Here is a 27,893-nt window from a genome sequence, read left to right on the forward strand (position 1 = left end):
GCTCACGACGTGACATATCTATTAGTCCACAGCACCCCGGGGCGTGGAATTCCCCGGTGCCGTAAATCTAATCGCATCGGTTGAGCTATTCGGTGCTACTCAGCTGATAGGTAGTGGCAGGTGTGTTCCGAACAAAAAGGTTCCAAACTGCTGCCCAACAAGGAAGCAAAAATAGCTCGCCAGCGTGCTCGGTTTATCAGCGCTAGACGGGCTAATGTCACACAAATGCCTCATTTTCATAGATATAACCCGCACCACAGACCGGCCCGGCCAGGCACGTCCAATCTCTCGCCTGTCGTTAGTTCTCGTTTGGGCAATCTTTGCGCGTGTAAGGCGAAAGAAAGACCGGTACCGGGAAGGAATTTCAACTATTTTGATTTGCATTTTGGCCTCCTCCGAACACACTCGCCTAACACTCCTCAGTACTCCTCAAAAAACCCTGAACTGATTAGGAGAACTAGCGACCTAGGACCGGTAGGAACAGCGCCGAAGACCTTGAACGCACAACGTACGCGCGTGAAGATTTTGCAGGTGCACAGCTGGAGCGACGGCCAGAATGTTTGAAGCAGAAGCCGCCGTCAGCAACCTCGCGGCGTAACAGTGGCGAGTGGCGTTCGGGAATCATTGATACTCGCCGGTTTCACAGTGCGACCTTATGGACTTCCTGTGCCCTTTTCCGTAGCGCTCTCGAGTCTCTCTAAATGGGCCAATCCTCTGAGGGTTTGCTGAGGTGGAGGACTCGCTCCCGGAGATTGGAAGCGAGCGAGCGACGGACGCTACCAATGTTTGGCACGTGTACAGTGTAGATTGGTATTCACGCTGGCCGGGACAAACCCTCGCCCGCCACCATCCTCGCACGCATCCAACGCACGCATCAGTGTGATCGCCGCGCGTTTAGCACGTACAGTGCGGACTGTTAAACGCATTCGTAATCATGCGCGCCTTCGCTCACTCATTCACGCTTGCCGCCGTCACCGCCACCGCCAGCGTTCTCACCCTATCATAATAATCCCCTTGCCCAACCCCCGCCCTCGGACCATCCTCCTCAGGCGCCACCACCTTTACACGGGGGCGCGAGTTTTCTGCTCACACAGCTCAAAACGCTTCACCGCCATGTGCGACTCCTCACCCCTACTAATCCGCCACCTTTTTTTTCGGCAGCACTTCTTCCTCTCTGGCCGAAATTGGTTTCATTCGAATCGGCTCGTTATTTTGCACCTCTTCCTGCTTCGAGACCACTACCGCCAGCCGTGGATCACACACACACAAACACGCACGCACGCGTGTGCACACACATTCCGCCGCACACGCTCTCAAGGTCAGGTTGTTGACACCGATCTACGCGCTAACGGCTCCCTGCGTCCCCGCCAAAACAGCACCCCGTTGGTGTGTTAGATGTCAGCGCCGCCGTCATCCAGCCGCGTTTGAGGGGCAGTGTGAAGTTGCGGAGTGTCCTCAACTTCTTGGGGAGTAGTCGTCTCCAAAGAATTGAAAAGCCCTAAAGCAACTCTAGTAGTAGCAGCTAGTAGTGGGAGAGACATCAAATTCTTTTTCTTCTTCTGCCCAAGACTCTGCCTTGGGTACCTCTCCGGACATTCTCGATTTGTCAATTTTGACAATCGCCATCGACGAAGCAGGGGGAGGCAAGAAGTTCGCGAAACAAGCACCAACAAGTTAAGATCCGGTGTATTATGGAAGCTCCTATTCTCGGCTTGCCTTAATTGAAAACGATGCTTAATGTCTGCCGGCTGATGCCGGGTTGGGAAACGCTTCTTCCGGTTCCTGATGGGCGGTCATCACTTCCTGTACCATGTCGCCGCTTGCAGGAGTTCCTACAGTCTGCTAGCTAAGATATTTGCTGTGAGCTCAGCTACTACTTTGTGATACAAATGCTTAATCTCCCCAGTACCGCAAGACAACGAGAACTCATTCACTGGGCGTCATCAATGTCAAAAATTTGTCTGAAAGTCAAGTTCGAGGAGAGACGAAGAGCACGTGAGCGAGACTTCACAAAATGGGGTCACAGTGCAAAACGAAATATGCGTCTGGTTTGTGGTACCCCCTACACTCAGATGCCAGATATGTGGCGGGGTCTGGACGCTTGATGACGATTGCCAGATGTCATGGGGACGGCTGTCTGGTGACATGGTCTCAACAAAAAAAAAATATATATGCGGCTGGAGAGAGTGATTAAGTGGTTGGCAAGCCGCAAGTGTGTGGACTTTTCGGCAGAACGGCACAACCGACTGACGATCGGAGTTCAGCAGATCCCTAACAACACGGCACGCACTGGGTTAAAGGCCAGTGTCACGAAATGCAGCTGTAAAAAAGCAGTCCGCAGCGGAGTAGCCAGAGAGCCGGCGTGGAGGTTCATAATGAAGAGGAGCTAATTTGTTTCTGGTTGTTTAATGAGTTGGTGAGCAATTTGGGTTTTTTTTTTGTCTACACACATATATGTCCAGCACTGATGCGTGGCAGATGTGTTTGCTCAGCAGTTGTGGTTGATGATGCCACTGCCGCCTGGTTCTGTTTTAACGCCCTTAAATTACTTCTCCTAAAACTGGGCACGAACTGCGCGAACTTTGCTGATTAATCTTTTGCAGATGCTTTTTTTTTTTATTCCTGCCGGCCACGTATTGTAATGTGTCCACATCATCCATTGAGCTGCCATTGAGCTGTTCCTTTTTTATTTTTGGTCGTCAATAAATCATTTACATAGCGTATCGCGCCAATTCTTCGTAACCCCTGTTTGCATTGTGCGTTTTAATCTCTTCGGCCGCATCCACTTAATACACCGCGCTTGTATCGTCGACCGGATATCGTAGGCTGACTGATTTTTTTGTTGCGTCTAATAGGGCACCACCATGATTGTCAACAGCGATAAATAGCAGCCGCATGTATCAATGAAGTTTAGCGTCTCAGCTGTTAGTACAAGGCTGGTCGGCCGGCCAACCAGTGTTGGCGACGAAATTCATTGAACAAAATTCCCCGCCTCGACATGGTGGGGCAACATGGCTGCTATGTATGTCAAAGTTGTAACGAAGGAGTTACCCAAAAGGGAACCTGATGAGAAGGTGTTGCTTGTGTACTATTGTTACGATTTGGGGAGCTTTGTACTGCTGTTTAGCCTTTTGTTAATATTATAATTCAAAACTTTGTGCTCTGCTGAATGGTACATGAATAATTGCTAAATGAACAGCGGTGGTCATAACAGTAAGGCCATCTATTAATGTAACTTAACTTAATAATCTTTTCGTTTTATAGGTGCTATTTATTCAATCCCCATTTATGTCTTATTTCTGGATGTGTTTTAATTGAAATTGATATGATATGGGGCGGTCCGGTGGCCTTCACACGACAGGACCGGGGTTCAAATCCCATCCGGACCGCTTCCCCGTACGTAGGGCTGGGGCTTCCCCGTACGTACTACTTTAATACGGTAAAATTAAGTCCCAGAAAGCTAGAAATGGCAGGCCGAGACCACTGGAGGTTGTAGTGCCAAGGAAGAAGATATGATAATAGGGGTATCAAAGCCAATGAAGCATATTTTTCTTATTTAATTTTATTCAGCACAACAAACATTTCATCTAGACGTTTCTCGCATGACGAATTCGAAGAATCGCTAAGAAAAGCTTGTTAAAACAAAGTTGTTGTCGGTCGGTCGCAAACAGAATCAAAGTATTCTGCGAATCTCGCCGTGGCATACTTGCTAGCGGTACCAGCTGCTTAACCTAAACGCGATTGCTATCAAAACCTATCCGGTCTGTCCCTCTCGTAGGAAGACAGCTAGGGTAAACTAACTTTCACTAGTGAAACCCGAATTCATTAATGTTTTAAAAAAATTAGCGTCACTAACAGTGATGCACATTGGAACTAGTCCAACCAATCTTTGAAAACACGTATAAGTGAGGTTATGGCTACGGATATGCATCGAATTGATTTTTAGATTTTGGTGAAGCTTCGTTCTAGAGAGCAATATAGAAATTGTTTATTGTTAATTTTTTGACTTTTAGATAATATAATCAAAGCATAAAAGCAATGCGGCCGTCCTTCATGAATGAAAAAAAATAGTCAAAATATAATAAAATCGTTTGACAAGATTCAAAAATAATGTGGCTTTAACGTTTAGGGGATCTCCTCTTCACATCTTGAGACTGTTAATTTCGAGTTTTAGTTTCTTATTTAAAGAGTTTTTTCCTATATTATTTTTAATGCTTGGACTCTACAGTATTTAAACATACCTAAAATATGCATATGTTTTATATATTGGGGCGGTCCGGTGGCCGAGGCGACAGCGGCACCGGTCTTCACACGGCAGGGCCGGGGTTCAAATTCCATTCAAACCACCTCCCCGTACGTAAGGCTGTCTACTTTACTACGGGTAAAATTAAGTCACAGAAAGCCAGAAATGGCAGGCCGAGACACCTCGAGGTTGAAGTGCCAAGGAAGAAAAAGAAGAAAATATACATCAGAAAATCAAATTGTTACTGATTTCTTCCGCTATATTTGGTATTGTATTGTATTGGATTGTATGGTTGTCTTATAGTTTTGACCCTCACTGTACTGTTTACAGTTTAATAAATACGAAGCGTTTTATTCACTTCCAGATTTCTAACATCTCCATCGAATTCAATAACAGTAAAAGCTTTTCTAAAAACATAGCGCAATGCATACGATGGATTTAGTTCAATGGCAACCACTGTGCCTTAATGCATGAATTAAACACAAAAAAAACTGAATGGAAACCGAACACCACTTGGCTACCAGCAATCAGCTGACTAAACTAAAGCAGTCTATAATTCTCTGTCATAATTGTTCCGACCGAAAATAACACTTCCCCATCACCGCCGATTCAACCGTTTCGGTATCGATCGAATCAGCAAAAATAAAATAAACTTAATTACACACTGTTGTAAACATAGTGCATGTTTGCCTTGGACAGAGGTTTCTATGTAGAGTGAATATTTTTTGTTCATCAATGCTTTTTTTTGCTGGCACTGGATGAATGGAAAATGTTTTATTTATTTGTTTATGGTATATGTATATGCACCACACACAAAAAAAAAACAAAAACTTCTAAATTGCTGATGCCAGTGAGCATAGTTTTTATCAAAAAACTGACTTCGTTATTTATGACTGGACATTCAGAAATACGGTCAACCCTAGGGAGATTATTTTTTGTGCATTACAAAAAAATACTATGGAGAGCTCTATACTCATTTTTCCATACGTTTGTCATTTCCGAACCAGCATTATACTGAAGCAACATCGAGCTAATGTGGTTGTGCTCCGGATTCTTGAAAACCTTGAAAATGCTGAAGAGTTCGGGTTGTTGCTGACATTAGAAATGATCGCCTCTCTCTCTATTACAAAGGCACTCCAATCCAACGCTATAAGTATAGTACAGTTAACCTTTAATGAAGCACACAAACAAAGGCAGACAACAAGGCCTTGGTAGAAATTCTGGAGGTGTTTCATACAAGCTTGTCAGTCTAAATCACATAATATCAAAGATTGAAAAGTATAGTCACGCATAAAAAGTAAGGTCCGATTTTCTACTGAGAAAAGTTTCGCTCACGAGACTAGAACCGATCGACGTACGTGTAGTGTACGTAGCCCGAACGCTAAGCACACTATCTGTGGATCGCCGCCCGGAGAGGATGATGCAATATCGCCCTTTTGTTAGGCACCTGGATGCGATAGTTGGTTTTGCGAAATTTTATGTTCAAAGCGCTAACCTTTTTTTGTTTGCTTGCCTACAGCTCATCTTCAAGCAGTCTAATGCGTGCGTACATGCGTGTGCGGTGATTTAAAGTTCTCCAAAAACAACAGCAGAAAAACGTAACAACACAAAGGAAAAAAGTGAAAACCCCGCGAGCGTGAACACAGAGACTGGCGCTTTACGCAATAGTGCCGCTAGACGACGGTATATTGGAGAGCATCATTTTGGGGTCCAGGGCTTTTGCGACTCCACTAGCCTTTGCCTACCCTTTATGTACCTTTTGTAGCATTGTTTTGGGTCTGTCTGGTTTGGTTTTGGGCCTGGCGCAGCGGAAGCCCACCAGACGAAACGTGTCTTGAATGAGGGTCAACCCGTGTGCCACCCGTGTGCTACTCTACGCAGACCTTCTCCTCCAAAGTCCCCCTTCGAAGTTTTCCTCCCCCTCCCCCACGTATCGGACATCTTGAATTTTTTTTTGCGGTCGCGAAAGAAGCGGTTTTTGGTCGTTATTATATCTCTGTGGAGTGTGTGTGTGCGTGTGTGCGCTTTTTTGGCAACCCTCACTGTGGGACTGGAGCCTCTAGCGCGACTGCGCCGAACACCACTTGTTGCTAAGCGCGTTCGCACCAGGGGCTATAATATATGTAGCAGGCAAAAGGCAGAAGAAGAAATATACCGAAATCTGCCTCTCGCAAGTAGCGACAAAACGCAACACAGCGACAGAAAGATGGCGTCACGCGGAGGGCAGAGCGAGAGAGCAAGAGTCGTATACGTTAAGGTCACCGTACCGATCGTGCGTGCGTGAGTTCGTAAGTGACTCACCAATTTTTTGGCCACCCTCTCTGTCATTCCCTTCATAATCGGTAGGCACACGCACTATTCGCCTTCTATTTCGCACTAAGAGTGTGTAAAATGTGCGTATCCGGTTTTCTATTTGGCGGACGCTAAGCTTCATGCACATCCTTCACACCAACGCTAGCGGAGAGACCACACAGCGCACAGACGCACGGCCATTCCCGTTTGGAGGTTGCTTTTCTAATTATTTTCAATAGCGATGCAATAATGTCTAGACGAAAAAAAAAAACGGTGGATTGCCCAAGCTGAGGTGTGTGCGTCGCTTTTTTTCGTTGGCTCACCGTTCGCTTCTCCGGTGGAACCTATGAGAGCTGGTGGGAACAAGATAAAGGTTGAGGTGGGTCGAGGGTGCGGAAGATTGAGTGGTGAGGGAGATGTGGTTGGTGCGGGCGGCGATAGTCGAGACTGCTGGAGGCTTGTCTCTCCTATAGTCTGCAAGGGTCGCGAAATAGCGGTATAATGCCGCACGCATCGGCGAGATCAGCAAGGCACTTGGTTGGGTGCTCACGAGAGTTTGGACGAGGTTCGGATATTCGGAGGATTTTCATTGTTTGCTGTTACTTGAAAGATGTCAGAGCAATTGGGCAGTTTTTATCAAGTTTGATATATTCAGATATTGTAAGTTCAAATTATTCTAAATAATCAAGCTTCATCAAAGATACTACAAATCATTGGAACATGTCTTACTACAACTTACTACTGAGCAACTTACTCTTAAACCTCTTTTTTCTTTTGGGATGTTAGTATAATTTTTTTTTCTCTCCAACCGCCTGAATAGGCTCATCTGTTCCAAGGAAACATATGCAACAAAAAGGTGGGGCATACATCTAGCCACACAGCCACACACGCATGCACGGCGAAAGGTCGGCTATGTTCGCAACATAATTTCCACCCGTTCGACCGGTGTTGGAAATTCCGTATCGAACGACCGATCAGCATTTGATCTACTATAGGTGCGTTTGTTCCGCGCTTTGGATTAATTATTGACTGCGCGAAAGCTTTTTCGAAAGCCGTCGTCTGGCGTGAGCACCCTTCCCGTTCGCGTCCCCCCTCGTTCCTGTTGTCTTACCTTGTGCCCCTTAGTCTGTATGCAAAGACTTTCAGACTGGTTGGAATCGCGAATCGTTTAGTTTGCTTTTAGCAATTTACACGCATACCTACGGTACTATTATCATCCGATGCGTCCTTAACGGTTTCTGTGGAGGGGTTTTGATTTTGCTCCCGGGGGGTTTGTGTTTTGTTTCCTATGACTTTGTACTTGTCAGTTAAGTAAGCGTGATTTAGATAGGGCAAAGTGTTACTGCAAGAGTTGAGTTTCTTGGTTATGTGGTAGAAGCGTTGGCATGTCAGGACCGCTACCAAGATTGATCCAAACAGAGTTTGTCTGTATGAGCAGAACTTGAGTATCGTTTTATCCATGTGTGAGGCCTCAGCAAGTCAAAAATAAAAACAGCGAGGACCAACGATCCGGACCTCATTTTGTCGAGGATTGAACATTTTGATGTTGAGATATGTCGAAGCTGGGATCTAAAGAATATAGTCGTAGTCTTAGTACTCACATACGTCTCTGAGATACGGACTCAGTTAAAACTGACGAATTCTTCTTATCCGCCAGCAAGAGGAAGACGCTTAGAATGATTCTTGATTTCACACCATGATAAGACTCATCAGGCTCCTAGTCAAGTTGCGAGACTGGCACCAGAAGACTTATCCATGGATAGAGGAGGTGTAGCAGCCCCAAGTTAAGACGGAGTGAAGACGTCATACAATATGCAATATCAGAGATATTGAACAGATAGACGAAGGCGCTAGACTGCGAGTAATATCGAGGACCTCTGCATTACCTTCCAGTGTCAAATAGAAGAGTTCGTGAGTTAATGGATGACACCCTTTCCCAAATCGGTAATCGTCACCATTAATACCAAGGACACACCGCATGTAGTGAGCACACTTCGCACACCAGCCAGCAGAGTCGGCCCAAATGTCTGGGGTAGGATTTTCGCCACCCATATTGGCCCACAGTTGGCAACCAATTTTAGTACAGCGAAGCGTTACGAAAGCGTTACGAGACAGACCTTTTTTATTCGCCCTTTCTCAGCAGCAGCAGCTAAAGAAGCGTTTAGTACCTCTTACCGATTGGCAAAATACCGATCGACGAGGGGAAAGAAATCACTGATGCGCGTCGGGAAACTGTAGAGACAGAGAGCGCGAGACCCCAATACGAAAATTAATTTCCATATTTCGTGGGTCCATCTCTGCAGTGTTTTCTGCCTCATCTTCTGCCAGTTCATTTCTACCGAGCAAAAGCCAGTAATTTTTATAGCAGTTTTCGTACCGAGATGATTTGAAGTACCGTTTGCTGACGTATACCTTCGAGCCGATGGGTGGACTGCCCGTAACCAATCAGTTTGATTAATTTCTCGCCATGGACATGGAAGAAAAACTATCACATCTTTACTGCTTCCGCAATTGATCGTGCCTTGCTCGGTACCGGTTTTTTTTTGCTTAAACGGACATCAACACGCACACAATGCAGGGCACAGTGACGGAAGTTCACCTGGTGAAAGGTGCCCCGGCGGGTAAGGCGACACGTACACCCGGGAACCGTGAAGCGATTACATACACACACACACACACACACACACGCACGCACGCACACGGCAAGAGTCGATTGTGATAACCTATTTAGATAACATCGACAACAACTGAAGTCGTCGTCAGTACGCATCCCGGGAATCGCGCTTCCTTCTGAACAGGTCTTCTCGTTTTGCCCTCCATAAATTATGTTCTCCCGGGAAACAGGGAAAGAGAAAAAGAGAAGCTGTTATCAGTAGCTTATCTTATCGTCGTCAACCGTACGCAAGATACGGAACGACATAGGCATCGGGTCAAACACCGGCCTATGGGGAAGGAAGGGTGGGTGGTTAACGGACGTGGGGTCGTGGAACCTAGGTATTTAGATAACACAGTCGTGTTGTGAGCAATTGAAAGGCTCTCCTGGACTGGTTACGTAATTGAGGTGCAGTCGGCACACAATTGCACGATACAATGGCGAGGGAGCAATGAATCGTAGCAAATGGTTGTTTAGTTGGTGTTGCTTTTATTGTAAGTTAAGGATGTCCATTTAGCTATCGGTGATTTCGATCTATTCAAAGCCACAATAGTTCTAGACTAATTTGGAAAAGCCGAAATTAAATCATTACCAGCTCATCTGTTTTGCGCTGGACATTAGAATCCAGTTCGGTAGACTGGAGGTAATGGAATAATCTCATCTGAGAGGTCCTGCAGAATCCGGAACTAATAAGCTTATTGAGCCTTACTTTGTAGCTCAATGTAGCTGAGGTTTGTGGCTTTTATTGTAGCCTGAAGATGTCCAAGTAGCTATTTGTGATTTCGATCTATCTAAAGCCACAATAGTTCTAGACGAGCTTGGTTCGGCGCTCATCTGCTGTACTCTGAGCCTTAGAGATCAATCTGATTCACTGGAGATAATGGACGAATCTCATCTGAGATGTCCTCCGGTAGCAGAAACTAACAGGCCATGCACTGATGGGCTTGACTTAGTAGCTCGACTTAGAAAGACCTTTTTACTGCAGCAGATGTTAACACTACCCAACAAATTCAAAAGGTTACGGTGAACTTCAGTATAATCCTTAGCTAGAACACTCTGACTTATCTTCCAAAATCAGGCACCAACGTTCTTATGCCTACAATTTGTTTCAAATGTGAAAATGGTTCAAATAATATGGAAATTAACGTATCTCAAACATATTCACAAACTTCAAACAACTCCAATTATGTCACACAAAACGATCTACAACTGCTCCAACCTTCAACATCTGCTCGGGGTAACTGTTAGAAAGAAACTGTACTGGTAAGACAGAAATTTAACATCCAAGTACAAAACGTTGGCTACAAACAACTGTCAGTGTCACCAACCGTACACTGTCACGTACTCTTGACATCGGGTGAAATGTGGACCCAGACGTGTTGATTTCGCTTTCGGCGTGTGTATATGGTTTTTTCTACCATCTCTATGTAATCGCGGTGCGTTGTTACGATTAAGGAACATGGCAATTCGCCCAAAGAGCACGCATAATACTTCTGTCCAGGGATCATCTGTACCTTGGTGTGGTATATAAAGGTGTTGCCGTCAGTGAGAAAGGCATACAGTTCCAGTTGAATTGTGTACAGCAACTAGCTAGAGCAACAATGAATTCGTTTGCCCTTTCGGTTCTTGTGCTGGCGGTAGGAGCCATCTCGGTGTCTGCCCGTCTGCAGCACTACGTCGTGGAGAAGAGCTTCAACCAGGCTCAGGCTGAGTGTGCCCTGTATCAAGGTGTGCACGATGATGATCTGCTCCGGTACGTGAAGGAAGGCTACCCCGATGTGGAGGAGGTCCGTTGTTTGCTGCGTTGCGTCGCCTTCAACCTGCGATTCTGGAACCACACTACCGGTCTGCAGAAGCACATGATCGCGGGACATTTCGTGCCGTACCCGGATGATTACCACAACGTCGAGCGCACGGACGCTTGTCTGGCCGAGCAACTGTACACTTGCGACGATGACCTCTGCACGCAGGTGTACAAGGCGTTCCAGTGCTACTACCAGCACTACGGTGCGCTGAGCGAGTGCCCGCAGTTTGTGGTCAACACCTACCTGGAGGATAAGCAGGTCGTGAAGGATTTGAGCGGAATGTTGGCTTTGTCTCAGCATACACTGCAGAACCTGGCTGGTGGTTGCCCACCGGACGGCGAAGAATGCCTGTGCTTCTTCTACGCTTTTGTGGTCCGCACTGGACTGTACACCGAGGAGGATGGTGCAAACCTGGAGCGTCTGTACTACCAGTACAACGAGGATGTATTCAACCCGAACAATGCCAAGACCGTCGCCTGTCTGCAGAACCAGAAGAAGCTGGCCTGCAAGAAGACCACCTGCCAGCAGGCTTATGACACGTTCCAGGCTTGCTTCGGTGAGTCCCAGGGTCTCGAGTACCTGGTTCACACCGTGTTCGTCGACGCTGCCAAGGACCTTCTGGGACAGCCCGTGTGCTACTGTACCAAGGGCAGATCCTGCTCGCTCCACAAATGTTAGGGACGTTGAGAGCAACCAACTATTGGACATTTCCTGAGCAATCGCAATTTTCGCAGGTGTAAACACATGAAGCAATAAATTAAAATGATTCAAACTTAATCACTGCTATTGTATAGTACATATAGTTTTTTCTTTGGTTTTACAACCTGGCGCGGTCTTGGCCTGCCCTTTTCTGACGGGAGACGATTCGGACGGGATTTGAAACGCATCGATTTTCGTAGGTAGACCTCTCCAGTCAATGTTTCGTGTGGGTCTTACAATTCATAATACACAACGCGCAGCTGATCTTACCAAAAGCACAACATGATTTCCGGATAATCAATATTCGAAGATCGCAATATCTACAAGGATTAGGATAACTGTGATATGAAGATTTATAAAAATCAATCAATTGGCTGCCGAATCCTCAAACTTTAATGGAGCTCCAATACGTTCTGAACCACCTGACGCTTCGACAGTTGAGGAAGACTAACGACCAATGTATACTATAGATGCTTTTTTCTGCATCTATGAGATGAGTATGAGAGAGTCCTGATATTTAAACTCTGGTAAGCGCATATAAGTGAACTCGCCTTTTACCTAAAATTTAACCTTTCTGGAGACTAAAGTCAACACTGACGTTAACATAGATATTGAGATATGCGCAAGAATACTAACTGCCGTTCATACTACAGCCTGATGAAACTTTAACATTTCCAAATACCTTAAGCTGGAACTATATAGGACATTTATAGACGTCTCCCAGGATTCACATACACTTCTGAGACATAAACTCTATCTAAAATATACGAAATTCTCTTAGTCACGTAAGAGAGGAAAATGTTTAGAACGACTGTGAGTCCCGTATGCGTAGAAGGAAATTAAGGAATCACATTGATAGGATACAATGGCCAGCTCTACGAGCTCTACGAAGATCTCCGTATCCTCCGTGGAATCAATCAGACTCACCAGGCTCGTGTAGGCTGGAAATGTCATGAGAATGGCACCAAGCCCGACGACCAAGCTCGTAAAACAATGTTGACTCATTCACATAAACAGAAAGGTTCTGGCAGTCCCAAATTGAGAAGAAGTAATGGCTTTGAAGCATCTGTCAAAAAGCTCGGGATATCAGGTTGGCAGACTAGGGCGCTATACTGTGAGGATTGCGCATTAAGGACTTTTGCAATAGGCCAAGACCACGAACGATTGTAGTGCCTATAAGTACATATGCATAATTTTTATTAAAGGACTCGAGATCGATTGATTGGATACATAGGTTTTGGAGACTTTGAACTATCCGAATTCTTTCGACTCCTTGAAATGGTTTTGATTATGCTGAATTGCACTACCACCAGAATATCTCAAAAAAGACAAAGAGTTCGTGAGTCAATTGGAACGTTGGAATCGGAAATAACACTTGAGCCACCTTAAACCTACCCAAATAAACGATTAACTAGTGGACGGAACCATCATATTACAGTAACAACTTGCCCTGCTTGACCACCAATGTTTGTTTTGCCGCCATGTTTAGATACACAACCAACTACAGTACGCAAACAATTCTTTCTCTGATGTAACAATCACAACTCACTATCCGGCACGCACCACATGTGCCCACTATCTACGGTGGAAGCTTATGTTTCTGCGCCTGTTGCTGTTTTTTTTAAATCGTGGAAGTTATGAACAATCCAAAAGCAAGTAAGAGAAAATTTGCCTTGAAGCACGCATTTTCCATCCAGTTCGTGATATCTTTCGCTAGCAGTCTGCCAAACCAGCGGTTCATATATAAACGAGTTAAACCACAGTCTCTACAGTACAGCTCCACTCGTGAAGCAAATAGCAAGGTACAGCAACATGAACTTCTTCATCGTTTCGGCAATTGTCTTGGTGGCCATCATTGGCTCCATCCAAGCTGAGCATGAACCGCTGCCGCACTATTTCATGCTGAAGAGCTTCCCAGAGGCTCAGGCTGAGTGTGCCGTCTACCTGCGGTTGCCACACGATCGTCTTCAACGCTACATGCGCGAAGGATACCCCGACGAGCCGGAAGTGCACTGTCTGGTGCTGTGCGTCCTCGAGAACCTGCGCGCCTGGGAGAACGGTACGCTCCAGGAGCATGTGCTCGCCAACTACTTCGTCCCGGCCACGGAAGACTGTGACAACGCCAAGCGTACTGAGCGGTGCCTGGTACATCTGCCCCAGGAGTGCAACGGAGAGCCATGCGTCCAGGCGTACCGTGCCTTCCAGTGCTACTACCAGAACTACGGAACGCTGACTAGCTGCCCAGAGTACGTGCCGAGCTACTACGACGAGGACCTCCAGGAGGTGTACGATGTTTTCCGCATGATGGATACGTCGGAGGAGACTCGCAAGAAGCTGGCCGGTGGGTGTTTCCCGAGCGGACCCGAATCGCAGTGCTTCTTCTACGCCTATGTAACCCGTTTCGGAGCCTGGGCTAAGGGTGAGCCGCTCCTGCACAACCTCTACATCCAGACCAACGAAGATGCTTTCAAGAAGGACAACGCCGAGACTCAGGCCTGTTTGAAGAACCTGAACAAGCTTGCCTGTAACAAGAGCAAATGCGAGCACGCCACCGATGTGTTCGTTCAGTGTTTCGGCCAGACTAAGTTGTTCAAGTACCTCCTGTCTGTGTTCAAGGATGGTGCCCTGACGTTCACCAAGCACTAAGAATTGGCTCCACCGAATAATTTGTTCTATCGGACAAAAGCATCAATAAATCGATATTAATTGAATGAATTAAAAAAATTAGTTGTTTTATTTTTGCAATAATGTTAGCAAAGGATGTGGGTTAGTTATGAGAGACTATGCGACTCTAATGACACCGAAGAATCGGTCTGGATTTGTGTCTCAAAATTGATAGGACATTCTATACGCTAAACTGAGCATTAAAGAAATGAAATTTGCAATCTCTGACACCTAGAACCATTGCGAACAAAAAGGGGTTTAACATAGCCATGTAAGAAGAAGTACTGTGTCATAGATGTGCGGTTAGTATCTTCAAGAAAATTTCGCTTGGCACATCTTAACTTTCTTCTTAGTTGGCTCTATAACCTCCAGAGGTCTTGTTTGGCCATTTATGACTTCCTTAACCGTGTACCCTAGACTTGATACTCAGTCTAGCGACGGTTAGTAACAATTCGTAGGCCCTGAGATCTAGTAACTGGTGCTAGTCACTACTTAAACCACCTGTCCACCACCTTTGGGACATTCTGACATGACATCTATGAGGCTCCCATGCTGTATGATTAGTATCAGGGACAATACTTCTATTTGGGCTAAACCTTTGGCTTGTGTTTAGTGTGATAACCTCCTAGGTTATATCTGCAATTTCTGGCTTACTAGACTTATTAATACCACGTAGTTAGATAGTCAGTCTCCACTACGGGGGATGTGATGAACTGTATAGAACTGTAATATGAAAAATTTAACCTTTTATTGGGAAGCATACCTTCTAACAACGTATATCCCAATGACACCTGGGTTCAGCTCCTGAGCCAAGGCTGAATTGTGACCAAGGCTTCGATGCCTGCGGTGCGGCTTACACATCGACTATTCGGACTCACCAATCTCGGACAAGTAAAAGTACATGACATAGACGGATATTGCATGTTGCATGTAAATTTACTCGATAATCCCAAAACTGTTATCCATATAATATCATGGGCAATTTGGATTAACAAGTTGTTAAATAATGCTTAGATTTATGAGACCGTTAAAGATTTATGACTAGTAAGGTATCAAAACTTTGCGAATAACTGTCCGCTGATCACCGGCGGGAGAAAAAGACCTTTAGAGCCCCAGTTGTGGAAAGACTGAATGAGACTTAGCGAAGATCTTATCATATGCATATTATTGAATGTATAAGAGAGGAGTCGATGTACCGCACGTCATGGCTATAGTATGTTGAGAAAAACTGAGGATCTCTCCTTCTTCTGCTTCCTTGGCACTACAGCCTCGAGAGGTCTCGGCCTGCCATTTCTGGCTTTCTGTGACTTAATTTTACCCGTAGAAAAGTAGTCAGCCTTACGTACGGGGAGGCGCTCCGGATGAGATTTGAACACCGGTCCTGCAGTGTGAAGACCGGCGCCGTTATCGCCTCGGCCACCGGACCTCCCCAAGGATGACTGAGGATCTTTCTGATGTTTATTTTACCTCGCATTCCTCGTAGAACAATTATGGAGGTTCCTATAGTTTTAGTATCAGAATAGGATATGTCTCCTTTTGAGGACGTCTCTTGAGCTAGTTAGATTGCGTAAAGTCGCAAAAGCGAGGTCCGCTCGAAGAAGCCTCTAGTACTAGGCCTCTTGTACTAATACTCTTGTACTCGAAGAACAAAGCCTCTTGAGCGAGACTCCTTTTTTTAAGATGCAGTTTTAATGAGGCTTTCTATCAGAGGTTCCTTGTATGAGCTGTCACTGAAGAACATTAGTCTAACCATTTGTAAATAGGTAGTAGAGCAAGTTCTACAAGACTGACTCCTATAGGAAGAATTTCTTTTAAATTACTAAGAGTGTTGAAGTACAACAAAAGACATTCTGAATGTTGATAACTCTTTGAAGACTATTATAGTTATTCGAATTAACACCAGAGTGCGTGAGGTAAACACCAGAGTGCGTGAATTTTCTAGGGGACCACAACGTACTTCACCTTACAACCCCTTGTAACCCTTATTAAACTTACTGCCTCTGTAACTGTATTTCTTACACGTAAAGCGAGCATCTGAAGTAAACATTTTAGCAGGCATTTTTTTCCGCTACCTATCCACCATATCACGTTTGACAACGCAAAAGCACGATTCGCGCGTACCACGGTGAGCTGTGCTTACCTCCTACCGTATAAATACGCCGTCTGACGGTCTCAAACAGCATACAGTTGTTTGGTGCGCAACGAACAGTGTCTTAACAACAATGAACAAGCTCTGCATTCTAGTAGCCCTGGTTGCCTTCATTGGCTCCATCCAGGCTGAGCATGAACCGCTGCCGCACTATTTCATGCTGAAGAGCTTCCCAGAGGCTCAGGCTGAGTGTGCCGTCTACCTGCGGTTGCCACACGATCGTCTTCAACGCTACATGCGCGAAGGATACCCCGACGAGCCGGAAGTGCACTGTCTGGTGCTGTGCGTCCTCGAGAACCTGCGCGCCTGGGAGAACGGTACGCTCCAGGAGCATGTGCTCGCCAACTACTTCGTCCCGGCCACGGAAGACTGTGACAACGCCAAGCGTACTGAGCGGTGCCTGGTACATCTGCCCCAGGAGTGCAACGGAGAGCCATGCGTCCAGGCGTACCGTGCCTTCCAGTGCTACTACCAGAACTACGGAACGCTGACTAGCTGCCCAGAGTACGTGCCGAGCTACTACGACGAGGACCTCCAGGAGGTGTACGATGTTTTCCGCATGATGGATACGTCGGAGGAGACTCGCAAGAAGCTGGCCGGTGGGTGTTTCCCGAGCGGACCCGAATCGCAGTGCTTCTTCTACGCCTATGTAACCCGTTTCGGAGCCTGGGCTAAGGGTGAGCCGCTCCTGCACAACCTCTACATCCAGACCAACGAAGATGCTTTCAAGAAGGACAACGCCGAGACTCAGGCCTGTTTGACGAACCTGAACAAGCTTGCCTGTAACAAGAGCAAATGCGAGCACGCCACCGATGTGTTCGTTCAGTGCTTCGGCCAGACTAAGCTGTTCAAGTACCTCCTGTCTGTGTTCAAGGATGGTGCCCTGACGTTCACCAAGCACTAAGAACTGTAACGACGTGATGACGTTTTGTATCGGACAAAAGAATCAATAAATTGCTTTTAATTGAATGAATTGAAATTCCTCTTGTGTACTTCGTATTGTGATAATTGTGATATAAACTGCATCACAATGATTCTAGTTACATCGTCTTCACACGGTAGGACCGGTGTTCGAATCCCATCCGGATATGCCATAAATGACAGGCATGATCTTAAGAGGTCGTTAGGCCAGAGAAGATTAATAAGAAGATAGATACTGGATACTAAACACTAATTTATTTGCGGACGCTGCACTAGATCACTTCGTGGTCTACATTTGGCGCATAAGTCTTCGATGCCCCTCGTTGTCTGTCAATACAATATCCAGGCGTTCTTGGCCAGACGCACAACATCATAACTCCATCTCATCTTTGGACCTACCACCTACCTGATTTATTCTAAAAGTCTACTCACTGGGTCGTCCGATGTCATTTTTATGACATGATCAACTCACCTGATGTCTGAGTCTCGGTTGCCGAAGAATTGGAGCGGTAACTGTACAGCTGGATACCAAACATCCTTCTGCGCATCTATTTCTTGGATGTGGGTTTGCAGAAGAATTTCGTTAGTTATGGACAAAGCCAATAAGTCTCAAAGGCATATGAGAGTATCTTTTTCTCCTCTATCAACAAGTCGCTCGGGACGACTAAGCAATCCAGGGCCTTCCTGAGTTATTCCGCTGGTATGAGCATGACCTATTCAATTACCTATAAAATTGCCATAAAACAGGTAACTAGTGGTCATCTCCTCTTCGTTGGCACTACAACCTATAAAGGTCTCGGCCTGCCCTTTCTGGCTTTCTGTGACTTGATTTGACCCGTAGCAAAGTAGTCAGTCCGGCGCACGGGGAGACAGTCTGGGTGAGATTTGAACCCCGGTCCTGCCGCGTGAAGACCGGCGCCGTGATCGCCTCGGTAAACGGACCCAAATGTCCTAAACTATATCCTAAAATAGTGAGTATTGACTATCCAACTACATGGTATTATTAAGTCTTCTTCTTCTTCTTCCTTGACATTACAACCTCGAGAGGTTTCGGCCTGCCATTTCTAGCTTTCTGGGACTTAATTTTACCGTATTAAAGTAGTCAGCCCTACGTACGGGGAGGCGGTCTAGATGGGATTTGAACCCCGGCCCTGCCGTTTGAAGACTGGCGCCGTTATCGCCTCGGCCACCGGACCGTCCCGTACGTAATCTTTAAGTCTAGTATACCCAAAAATGGCAGGCATGACCCAACAGGTAAAACCAAGAAGAGAGAGACCTAAAATACACTTATTAAGCAAAGTCCTGAAATAGGGTTATTCAAGCGGTACAAGGTACTGTTTCAGATCGATCTTCTTACATTGCTTATGAGCTATGAAGATGTATATTCATATAGTAGAATGAGTTCTAGAGAATGAGTTCTATAAGAAATTTAATGTAAATTAAAGTCTCGAAAGCACTATCTATATATTACATCGAAATATTTATAGATGTCTAAAATTGATGTGTTTTTCATATAAATATTGCCATTTAATGCACATTTTACATCAAAATAATTAATATGAACTCAAACTCTACAATACCGCCGAGTAATTTTTCAATAAGAGTTGAAGCAGGAAAAAGCCGCAGAACTACTCATGGCATTGAGATATGGCACACGCACACATATTGTACATTTTCCATTTCTTAAACGCATAACGCATACCTGGCAGAAGGCGAAGTAGAGTCACGTAAATCTGCCCAAAAAAAAGCTTTGTTTATGCAAACGCCAGGGGGGTCAGTGCGATGGTCTCTTTCGTTTCGCTACACTCACTTGCTGCTGCTATCTGCAAGTAGGGGTGAAAGAGATTATAATTATTATTGTTACTGTCACATAGTCAAAGCAGTGGTAGCGATTAAGGAACATGACAATTCGCCCAAAGAGCACGCATAATACATCTGTCCAGGGATCATCTGTACCTTGGTGTGGTATATAAAGGTGTTGCCGTCAGTGAGAAAGGCATACAGTTCCAGTTGAATTGTGTACAGCAACTAGCTAGAGCAACAATGAATTCGTTTGCCCTTTCGGTTCTTGTGCTGGCGGTAGGAGCCATCTCGGTGTCTGCCCGTCTGCAGCACTACGTCGTGGAGAAGAGCTTCAACCAGGCTCAGGCTGAGTGTGCCCTGTATCAAGGTGTGCACGATGATGATCTGCTCCGGTACGTGAAGGAAGGCTACCCCGATGTGGAGGAGGTCCGTTGTTTGCTGCGTTGCGTCGCCTTCAACCTGCGATTCTGGAACCACACTACCGGTCTGCAGAAGCACATGATCGCGGGACATTTCGTGCCGTACCCGGATGATTATCACAACGTCGAGCGCACGGACGCTTGTCTGGCCGAGCAGCTGTACACTTGCGACGATGACCTCTGCACGCAGGTGTACAAGGCGTTCCAGTGCTACTACCAGCACTACGGTGCGCTGAGCGAGTGCCCGCAGTTTGTGGTCAACACCTACCTGGAGGATAAGCAGGTCGTGAAGGATTTGAGCGGAATGTTGGCCTTGTCTCAGTCGACTCTGCAGAACCTGGCTGGTGGTTGCTTCCCGAGCGGCGAGGAATCTCTGTGCTTCTTCTACGCTTTTGTGGTTCGCACTGGACTGTACACCGAGGAGGATGGTGCAAACCTGGAGCGTCTGTACTACCAGTACAACGAGGATGTATTCAACCCGAACAATGCCAAGACCGTCGCCTGTCTGCAGAACCAGAAAAAACTGGCCTGCAAGAAGACCACCTGCCAGCAGGCTTATGACACGTTCCAGGCTTGCTTCGGTGAGTCCCAGGGTCTCGAGTACCTGGTCCACACCGTGTTCGTCGACGCTGCCAAGGACCTTCTGGGACAGCCCGTGTGCTACTGTACCAAGGGCAAAACCTGCTCGCTCCACGGATGCTACGGCCGCTAAACCGGAATAGATGACAAACTGATCAGCACGATTTAAATCACAATAAAACAAAGCATTTGACAAATAACCATGTGTATTCGTTGTTGGTTTCACCACTTAAGGCATAGAATTTATAGTGGAACTATACTGAAAGTTCAAGTGAAACTATAATCAAGTTTTGGAGTCTCTATATCACGCTAGGACTCCTACTTGTAGCAATCTAAGATCTTCTTCTTTCTTGGCCTAACGACTTCTTAGGTCATGCGTGCCATATCTGGCTCACTCGTCTTATTGATAACGCACAGTTGGATAGTCAGTCCTCATTATGGAAGAACGGCTCAGATGAGATTTGAACCCCGGTCTTGCCGTGTGAAGACATCTTAGCCCACAAGCTAAGGTCTTAACTTTTATAGGCACCCGTAACATCTGAAGATGTTATACTTAGCAGCTATAATTCGTGTCTCAATATTCGGCTCTCTTATCAGGTTAGGCAGGCCTAACAAATATTAGACAGGTCTAGCTATAGACCTCGCAATAAACAAAACAACCAATTCAATCGAATCTCAATACTACCAGGACATGCTCTAAGGTGAACTCGTCAGAAGTTGAGTAGTACATAATGCAGGCTGTTGGATGGCCTTCATCTTCTTTGGAACAACAATCTCTAGGTCTCGGTCTGCCATTTCTGGTTTCCTTGGGTTGATTGTACCCGTGGGAATGATTATCCCTGCAGACTGGAACAGACTTCACATTCGATACCAGCTGTTGCTATGTGATGGTTGGACCGTGGAACCAATGCCTGACGGGAACCACGTACTACTAGGACTGTTAGGAATCCTATATCACTACCAATTTAGAACCCTCATCTTCGGAATTATTAGACTAGTTAGAGGGGCGGTTCGGTGGCCGAGGCGATAACGGCGCCGGTCTTCACATGGCAGGACCGGGGTGCAAATCGCATCCAGCCCGCCTCCCCATACGCAGCGCTGACTACTTTGCTACGGGTAAAATAAAGTTACAGAAAGCCAAAAATGGCAGGCCGAGACGTCTCGAGGTTGTGGTGCCAAGGAAGAAGAAGAAGAGAGGTTTTGCAGACTTGGAATAAGTACACCACTGTTACAAGACGCGAGTTAGCAACGAGCGTCGGTAATCGCTAAATCAGCATTGGGAGTGTCGTGTTGTATCCAACGCGACGAGTTATGCTGATGCGGCGATCGCTGCTGGGTCGTTTATGGGCCGATAACGGAATCGGCTGAATTCAATAAAATAGTTAATTTCAAGACACCGAACTGTAAAAGACTCTTTCTATCTATTCAGAAAGAAAAGTTTTAACTGGCGCCCGAATAGGGACCTGACAAAAAAATCAGCGGGAAGTGTATAAGTTAAAAAAAAATCCTATAAAGTTAGCCATTTAAAAATTGTGGCTAATCTCGTGGTTGAAGGAGCCATCATAATAACGAAGCGAACTTTGGGACACCGTGGTTAATTCCCGATTGCTGCCAGCGAGCCCCCAGTCATCAGAAGGATAAAAAGGAACATCTTGCTGTAGCTGCCCAATTTTCCCCCGAAGAAAAAGAAGTCAGATGCCCATGGAAATTAACTCAACCATACTGTAAGTAAAAACCTAAAAAATCCGAAATCAGTGAAATTTTGGTGTTTAATTAAATAGCTTCTGCTGTAATTTGTTAGTGGTGAATCGTGATCGTGACAAGTGTTAAGTGAAGTGAGCATTTAAAACACAAAAATGACCAATCCCAACACTGAAATGGTTCTACGATCTTTCGTGGAGATGGGAAAAACCCCTGACTTTTTGAGGGATGTTCCTATTTTTGATGGAAACCCAAATGAGTTGATGAATTGGATTTCGGATGTGGAAGATGTTTTTATCATGTATAGAGATCTTCCTGACGACTCTGTGCAGTTCCATCTGATCGAACGAACAATCAGAAGGAAAGTCCGTGGAGAAGCTTCCGATGTGTTAAATGCAAATAATGCAACATGTAGTTGGCATCAGATAAAATCTATCCTAATGCTTTACTATAAAGATAAGCGTGACGTGAAGACCCTGGATTATGAATTGACGTGTATTCGTAAGGGTAATTCGGAAAGCCTCGCCGGATATTATAGCAGGGTTAACCAATTGTTAGCCGCTATAATAGCACAAGTTCAAACTGACAGTAAGTACTCTCTGCATGCAAATGTCCACATAAACTATTTCAGAGAGAAAGCTTTGGATTCGTTTATTAGAGGTTTAGAAAAACCATTATCCACTTTATTAAAAACTGCTGACCCGAAGACCCTTAGCAAAGCATATCAATTTTGCATTGATTACTTTAATATGGACGTTCGATCAGCACCTTTTAAAAATCAATATGGAAATCAAAATTCTCTTAATATTCCCAAGCCAAGAGATTTAGGCTTCGAGCCTCAACCCCCTAGGGTAGCACCCAGAAAAATTGTTTATCAACCAGTACCCCCTCCTAGAGCAGCGCCTCGTCCAGCTCCACGATACAATTCCCATTACCTGCCTAATCAGCAATATACCCCACAGAGGCAACAGCCCGAGCCAATGGAGGTAGATAGAAGTATAAATTCACGTCATATTGACTATGGTAACAGACCCACATATGGCGAAAAAAGACCAAGACCACCATCAAGTCAAGAAGCGTGGGTAAAGAGGCAAGCTCACCCATTATATGCTCATCAAATGAATAAAAATGCCAACGACGCAAGGTATTGTCACGGACAAACAATAAATGAATTTGAGCTCACAGAGCAAAACAATCTTGTTGACAAATTACAAAACATAAATTTGCAACACGAGCATGATCCGTTGGAGGGATCAAGTCGCGATGGTCAGAACCATTTTTTAGAGTGGAAGATGAGTTGGTAGTTCCCAGCCTTCCTTTTATTTATCTTAAAACTACCATTGGAAACTTTCCGTTTTTAATAGACACAGGTGCTAATATTAATTTAATACATCCACAATTGGCACGTGCATATGAAATCAGTAAACCGTACGAATTTTCAGTAGGTCAAATAAGTTGTGCAAATAGTACATTTGCTCCTACTAGTGCAATTAATATAAATTTTTTCCATCCCAAAATTGATTTTGAAGATCGCTTTTTGTTACACAAATTTCACAATTTTTTTTATGGAATCATTGGAAATAGCATGTTGAAAACATTGAAAGCTAAAATTGATCTAGAAAATGACCAAATCACATTGAGTAGAAACTCTAAAAGATTCGTCATCCCAATCTCATACTATTCTCCACATAATCGGTCATCCCACAATTTGATCCGAACATCTCATCTATCCAAATTAGAGCTAGAAAAACTAAACCAGGTTTTAGATAAAAACAGAGATGCATTTTACAAACCAGACAGTAAACTAACATGTACAACCAAAGTGGAATGTGCAATACACACTTCAGACGATACACCTATCCATCAAAGAGTGTATCCATATCCTGCAGCATATGCTGACGAAGTAAATAAGCAAGTTGACAAGCTATTAGCGGATGGAATAATCAGACCGTCTCGCTCAGCTTGGACTTCACCGGTATGGATTGTGCCAAAAAAACCGGATGCATCAGGACAAAAGAAATTTAGAATGGTTATCGATTATCGAATGTTAAATGCTAAAACCATCTCCGAAAAATATCCAATGCCCGAGATAAATTATGTGATAGACCAATTAAAAGGAAAAAAATATTTCTCGACTTTAGATTTAGCTTCGGGATTCCATCAAATTAAGATGAAAGCATCAGATATTGAAAAAACGGCTTTTGCTATTAATAACGGTAAATACGAATTTACTAGGATGCCGTTTGGTTTAAAAAACGCACCGGCTATATTTCAAAGGGCTATCGATGATGTACTTCGAAATTTTATTGGAAAAATATGTTACGTTTATATAGACGACGTAATAGTTTTTGGCGATGATTTAGAAAATCATTTGAAAAATTTGGACACAATTTTGACAACATTAAATAATGCAGGACTAAAAATTCAATTAGACAAATCAGAATTCCTTCGCCAAGAAGTTGAATTTCTTGGTTTCATTATTTGCACAGAGGGAATAAAACCCAACCATAAAAAAATAGAAGTTATAAATAAATACCCTGTGCCCAAAACCATTAAAGATTTGCGTGCCTTCCTAGGATTAATGGGCTACTATCGACGATTTGTCAAAGACTTTGCCAAAATTGCTAAACCTTTGACAAACATTTTAAGGGGAAAGGGATCTGACACATCCAAAAAGAAAATTACATTAAATCAACAAGAAATCGAATGTTTCAATAAAATGAAGCAAATACTATCATCGAGCGATATTCTCATCTATCCAGATTTTAACAAACCATTTATTTTGACAACCGATGCTTCAGATTATGCAATTGGATCCGTTCTTTCTCAAGGTGAATTAGGCAAAGATAAACCAATTCACTTCGCATCAAGAACACTATCTAAAACTGAAGAGAAATATTCCACCCCTGAGAAAGAAATGCTTGCAATTTTCTGGTCACTACAAACTTTCCGCAATTATTTGTATGGAGCTAAACTCAAAATATTAACTGATCATCAACCACTTACTTTTGCCCTCTCCCAAAAAAATACTAACGCAAAATTAAAACGTTGGAAAGCATATTTAGAGGAGCATGACCACGAGATTTTGTATAAACCAGGCAAAGGCAATGTTGTAGCAGATGCCCTCAGCAGAATAGTTTTCTCTATGACTGGTACGCAACATTCATCACAAACTAGTGACGATTTTTACATTATCTCTACAGAAGCACCACTTAATGCTTTTCACAACCAGATCGTGTTGAAAAAAGGGAAACCAAACACAGTAATTGAATATCCATTCCAAAATTTTAAACGTACAACAATTTACTCCGAAATAATAACCGAATCATCTCTTTTACAGATTCTAAAGGATCATTTCACAATATCAAAAGTAAACGGACTTTTCACGAGTGAAGACATAATGGGAAAATTTCAAGAGGTTTATAGGAAGTATTTTGGAAGTCAGAAGCTCCTTAAGATTCGATTTACTCAAAATCTTCTGGAAGACATTACAGACGAAGATCAACAACGAGAAATAATCACGGCAGAGCACAATAGGGCACATCGTGGAGCCCAGGAAAATAAGTCGCAAATTTTACGTAAATACTATTTTCCAAAGCTGCTAGCCAAGATAAAAAAAATTGTTTCCAATTGCTGTATCTGCAATGAAAACAAATATGACCGAAACCCTATCCGGTATCCTCAACAACAAACTCCAATCCCCGTACACCCTTTCCAAATTGCACACATTGATATAATGTTTCTCGAAAAACATTATTTTTTAACTTACATCGATAAATTTTCAAAATTCGCTCAAATTAAAGAAATTCAATCGCGAGCCGCCTTAGATATTGTTCCGGCAGTTAAAGAAATAATTACAAAATACCATCCTCCTAAAATATTAGTAATGGACGGCGAAAAATCTTTTGGTACACAAGATCTAATAGATTTTTATAAAACTCACCAAATCCAAATATATTTAACAGCTACAGGTCGAAGTGAAATGAATGGAGTAATAGAAAGGTTCCATTCTACCATATTAGAAATTTATCGAATAACGAAATTTGAGAACAACAATTTAACTATTTCTGATCTAATCGAGCTTTCACTTCACAAATATAATTCATCCATTCATTCGACTACTAAATATACTCCTTATGAGATAATTTTACCGTCTGTCCGTTCATCAGATATTTGTGAAAATGTTTACAAAAATTTAACAAAGAAACAGGAGAAAGATATTTCATATTACAATAAGAGAAAAAAGGAAATAAATATAAAAGAGGATATGACAGTTTATGAAAAAACCAGAGCCAGATTAAAACACAAGCCGAGATACAAGAAAATCAAGATTAACAAAGTAAACAAAAGCACTATAAACACAAATGATTCACGAAAAATTCATAAAAACGATATAAAAATAAGATAGCTAACAATACCGTCATTCTAACATCATTGTTCTCTTCTTACAGTTTTCTATTTGTAGTATGTACCCTAGCTGAGCCGAGGATCTCTATTCTGAAGGTAGACAACCAACCTATAGTTGCAATGGACGAAGGTTGGGCAAGAATAAGGATAGATAGCCATATTTACATACACCATTACAATTTAACTGCGTATAAGGGTTATATTCAAGCAATTAAGGACGATTTCGAAAAAATGAGCAATAATCAATTTTCCAGTATTATCCAAAACCAATTCGAAGAACTGAATACCATATTGAAAAGAATGCTTCCCACTAAAAGATTCAAACGTTGGGATTCCATAGGAACAATTTGGAAGTTTATTGCAGGAACACCAGATGCAAACGATCTTCGTGTTATTAACAAAACAATTAATAATCTCATCGATGACAATAATGCACAAGTTACAATCAATAGGAATATTAACAACCAGATTAAAGAAATAACAGAAAAAACTCGTAACGTAATAACTCAATTCAGATCAGAATCATTAGAAATTCATTCCATCAATATTTATCTCCACCTAAAAAAGATGATAGACACACTGCAGGAAATAGTTGATAGTATAGTTATGACGAAAGCGAATATTTTAAACGAAAAAATATTGTCAAAATATGAAATCAATTGTTTGGAAAAAAACCTGGCAGCAGAAAACATTCCGTTCGACACAACTCTAGAAGCGCTTTCCTACGCCGACGCCTCTATCGCCACCAACCGCCAAGAAATAATGCTGCTCATAAAAACACCCAAACTCGACCCAAGAACGTTCCGTAAGATAAAAATTTATCCAATCCTGTACCACGACGGCAAGATTCACCTCCAGTATGACAGATTCATAACTCACGAAGCAATCAGATACCGTGTTAGCACTCTAACCCCGAAAATCTATAAAATCAATGAAATAGAGTTGGATGAATCAGATTGCATTCCAAGATTAATGGAAGGTCGAGAAGCAGAATGTAACTTTACGAAGAGTCCAGCCAAAACTGAAATATTACAGATTAATAATCACGCCATATTGATTAACTCTGTAGAGAAATTTACACTCGTCTCCAACTGTGGTATAAGCAATAGAACACTTCAGGGATCGTTCGTAATAAGCTTCAACACATGCGATATTTACATAAACGACGTGAGATACTCATCCAAACTCACCGATCTAGTTGGAACGTTGAACTTATATCCACTCGACGGAGTGTTTATTAAAAGACAGCTGGAAATTTCGAACATAAGTCTGGAAGATTTACATAATCTGCACATCGAGACACGTAAAGAATTGGAGCACATTCGCTTACAAAACAACTCTTTTCAAATAACCTGGCCAACGATAAACATTTTCGGAGGTATCATCTTTCCTCTCATTATACTGGGAGTAGCATTGCTTTACTGGTTTACAAAGAGGTGCAAAAACACGCAAACGGTAGTCACAGTACATAATTCGTCACCAAATCAGACACCCGACTACGTCACATTTCCTAAACAAACACAGTGAATCGTGGACGTTCACATCTGAGGGGGGGCGA

The 27,893-nt window shown here is 43.7% G+C and overlaps 4 protein-coding genes across 4 annotated transcripts in view; all 4 read left to right on the forward strand.

The window, feature by feature from the left end:
- LOC118510292 (tRNA dimethylallyltransferase) overlaps positions 1 to 27,893 on the forward strand; it is a 56,607-nt gene that overhangs the window by 25,280 nt on the left and 3,434 nt on the right. The window lies entirely within an intron of this gene.
- On the forward strand, positions 4,382 to 11,765 carry LOC118510325 (general odorant-binding protein 45-like). Its single transcript, XM_036051975.1, has one exon. It carries the CDS (start codon positions 10,790 to 10,792, stop codon positions 11,669 to 11,671), a length of 882 nt encoding a protein of 293 aa, XP_035907868.1. The 5' UTR covers positions 4,382 to 10,789; the 3' UTR covers positions 11,672 to 11,765.
- Positions 12,782 to 18,483, forward strand: LOC118510331 (general odorant-binding protein 69-like). Its single transcript, XM_036051989.1, has 2 exons — positions 12,782 to 14,328; positions 17,400 to 18,483. The coding sequence occupies exons 1-2, from the start codon at positions 13,505 to 13,507 to the stop codon at positions 17,407 to 17,409; spliced, it is 834 nt and encodes a 277-aa protein (XP_035907882.1). The 5' UTR covers positions 12,782 to 13,504; the 3' UTR covers positions 17,410 to 18,483.
- LOC118510318 (general odorant-binding protein 45-like) lies at positions 18,656 to 21,551 on the forward strand. The gene has a single exon (XM_036051964.1). It carries the CDS (start codon positions 19,470 to 19,472, stop codon positions 20,358 to 20,360), a length of 891 nt encoding a protein of 296 aa, XP_035907857.1. The 5' UTR covers positions 18,656 to 19,469; the 3' UTR covers positions 20,361 to 21,551.

The sequence above is a fragment of the Anopheles stephensi genome, chromosome X (assembly GCF_013141755.1).
Source record: "Anopheles stephensi strain Indian chromosome X, UCI_ANSTEP_V1.0, whole genome shotgun sequence".
Taxonomy (NCBI): Eukaryota; Metazoa; Arthropoda; class Insecta; order Diptera; family Culicidae; genus Anopheles; species Anopheles stephensi.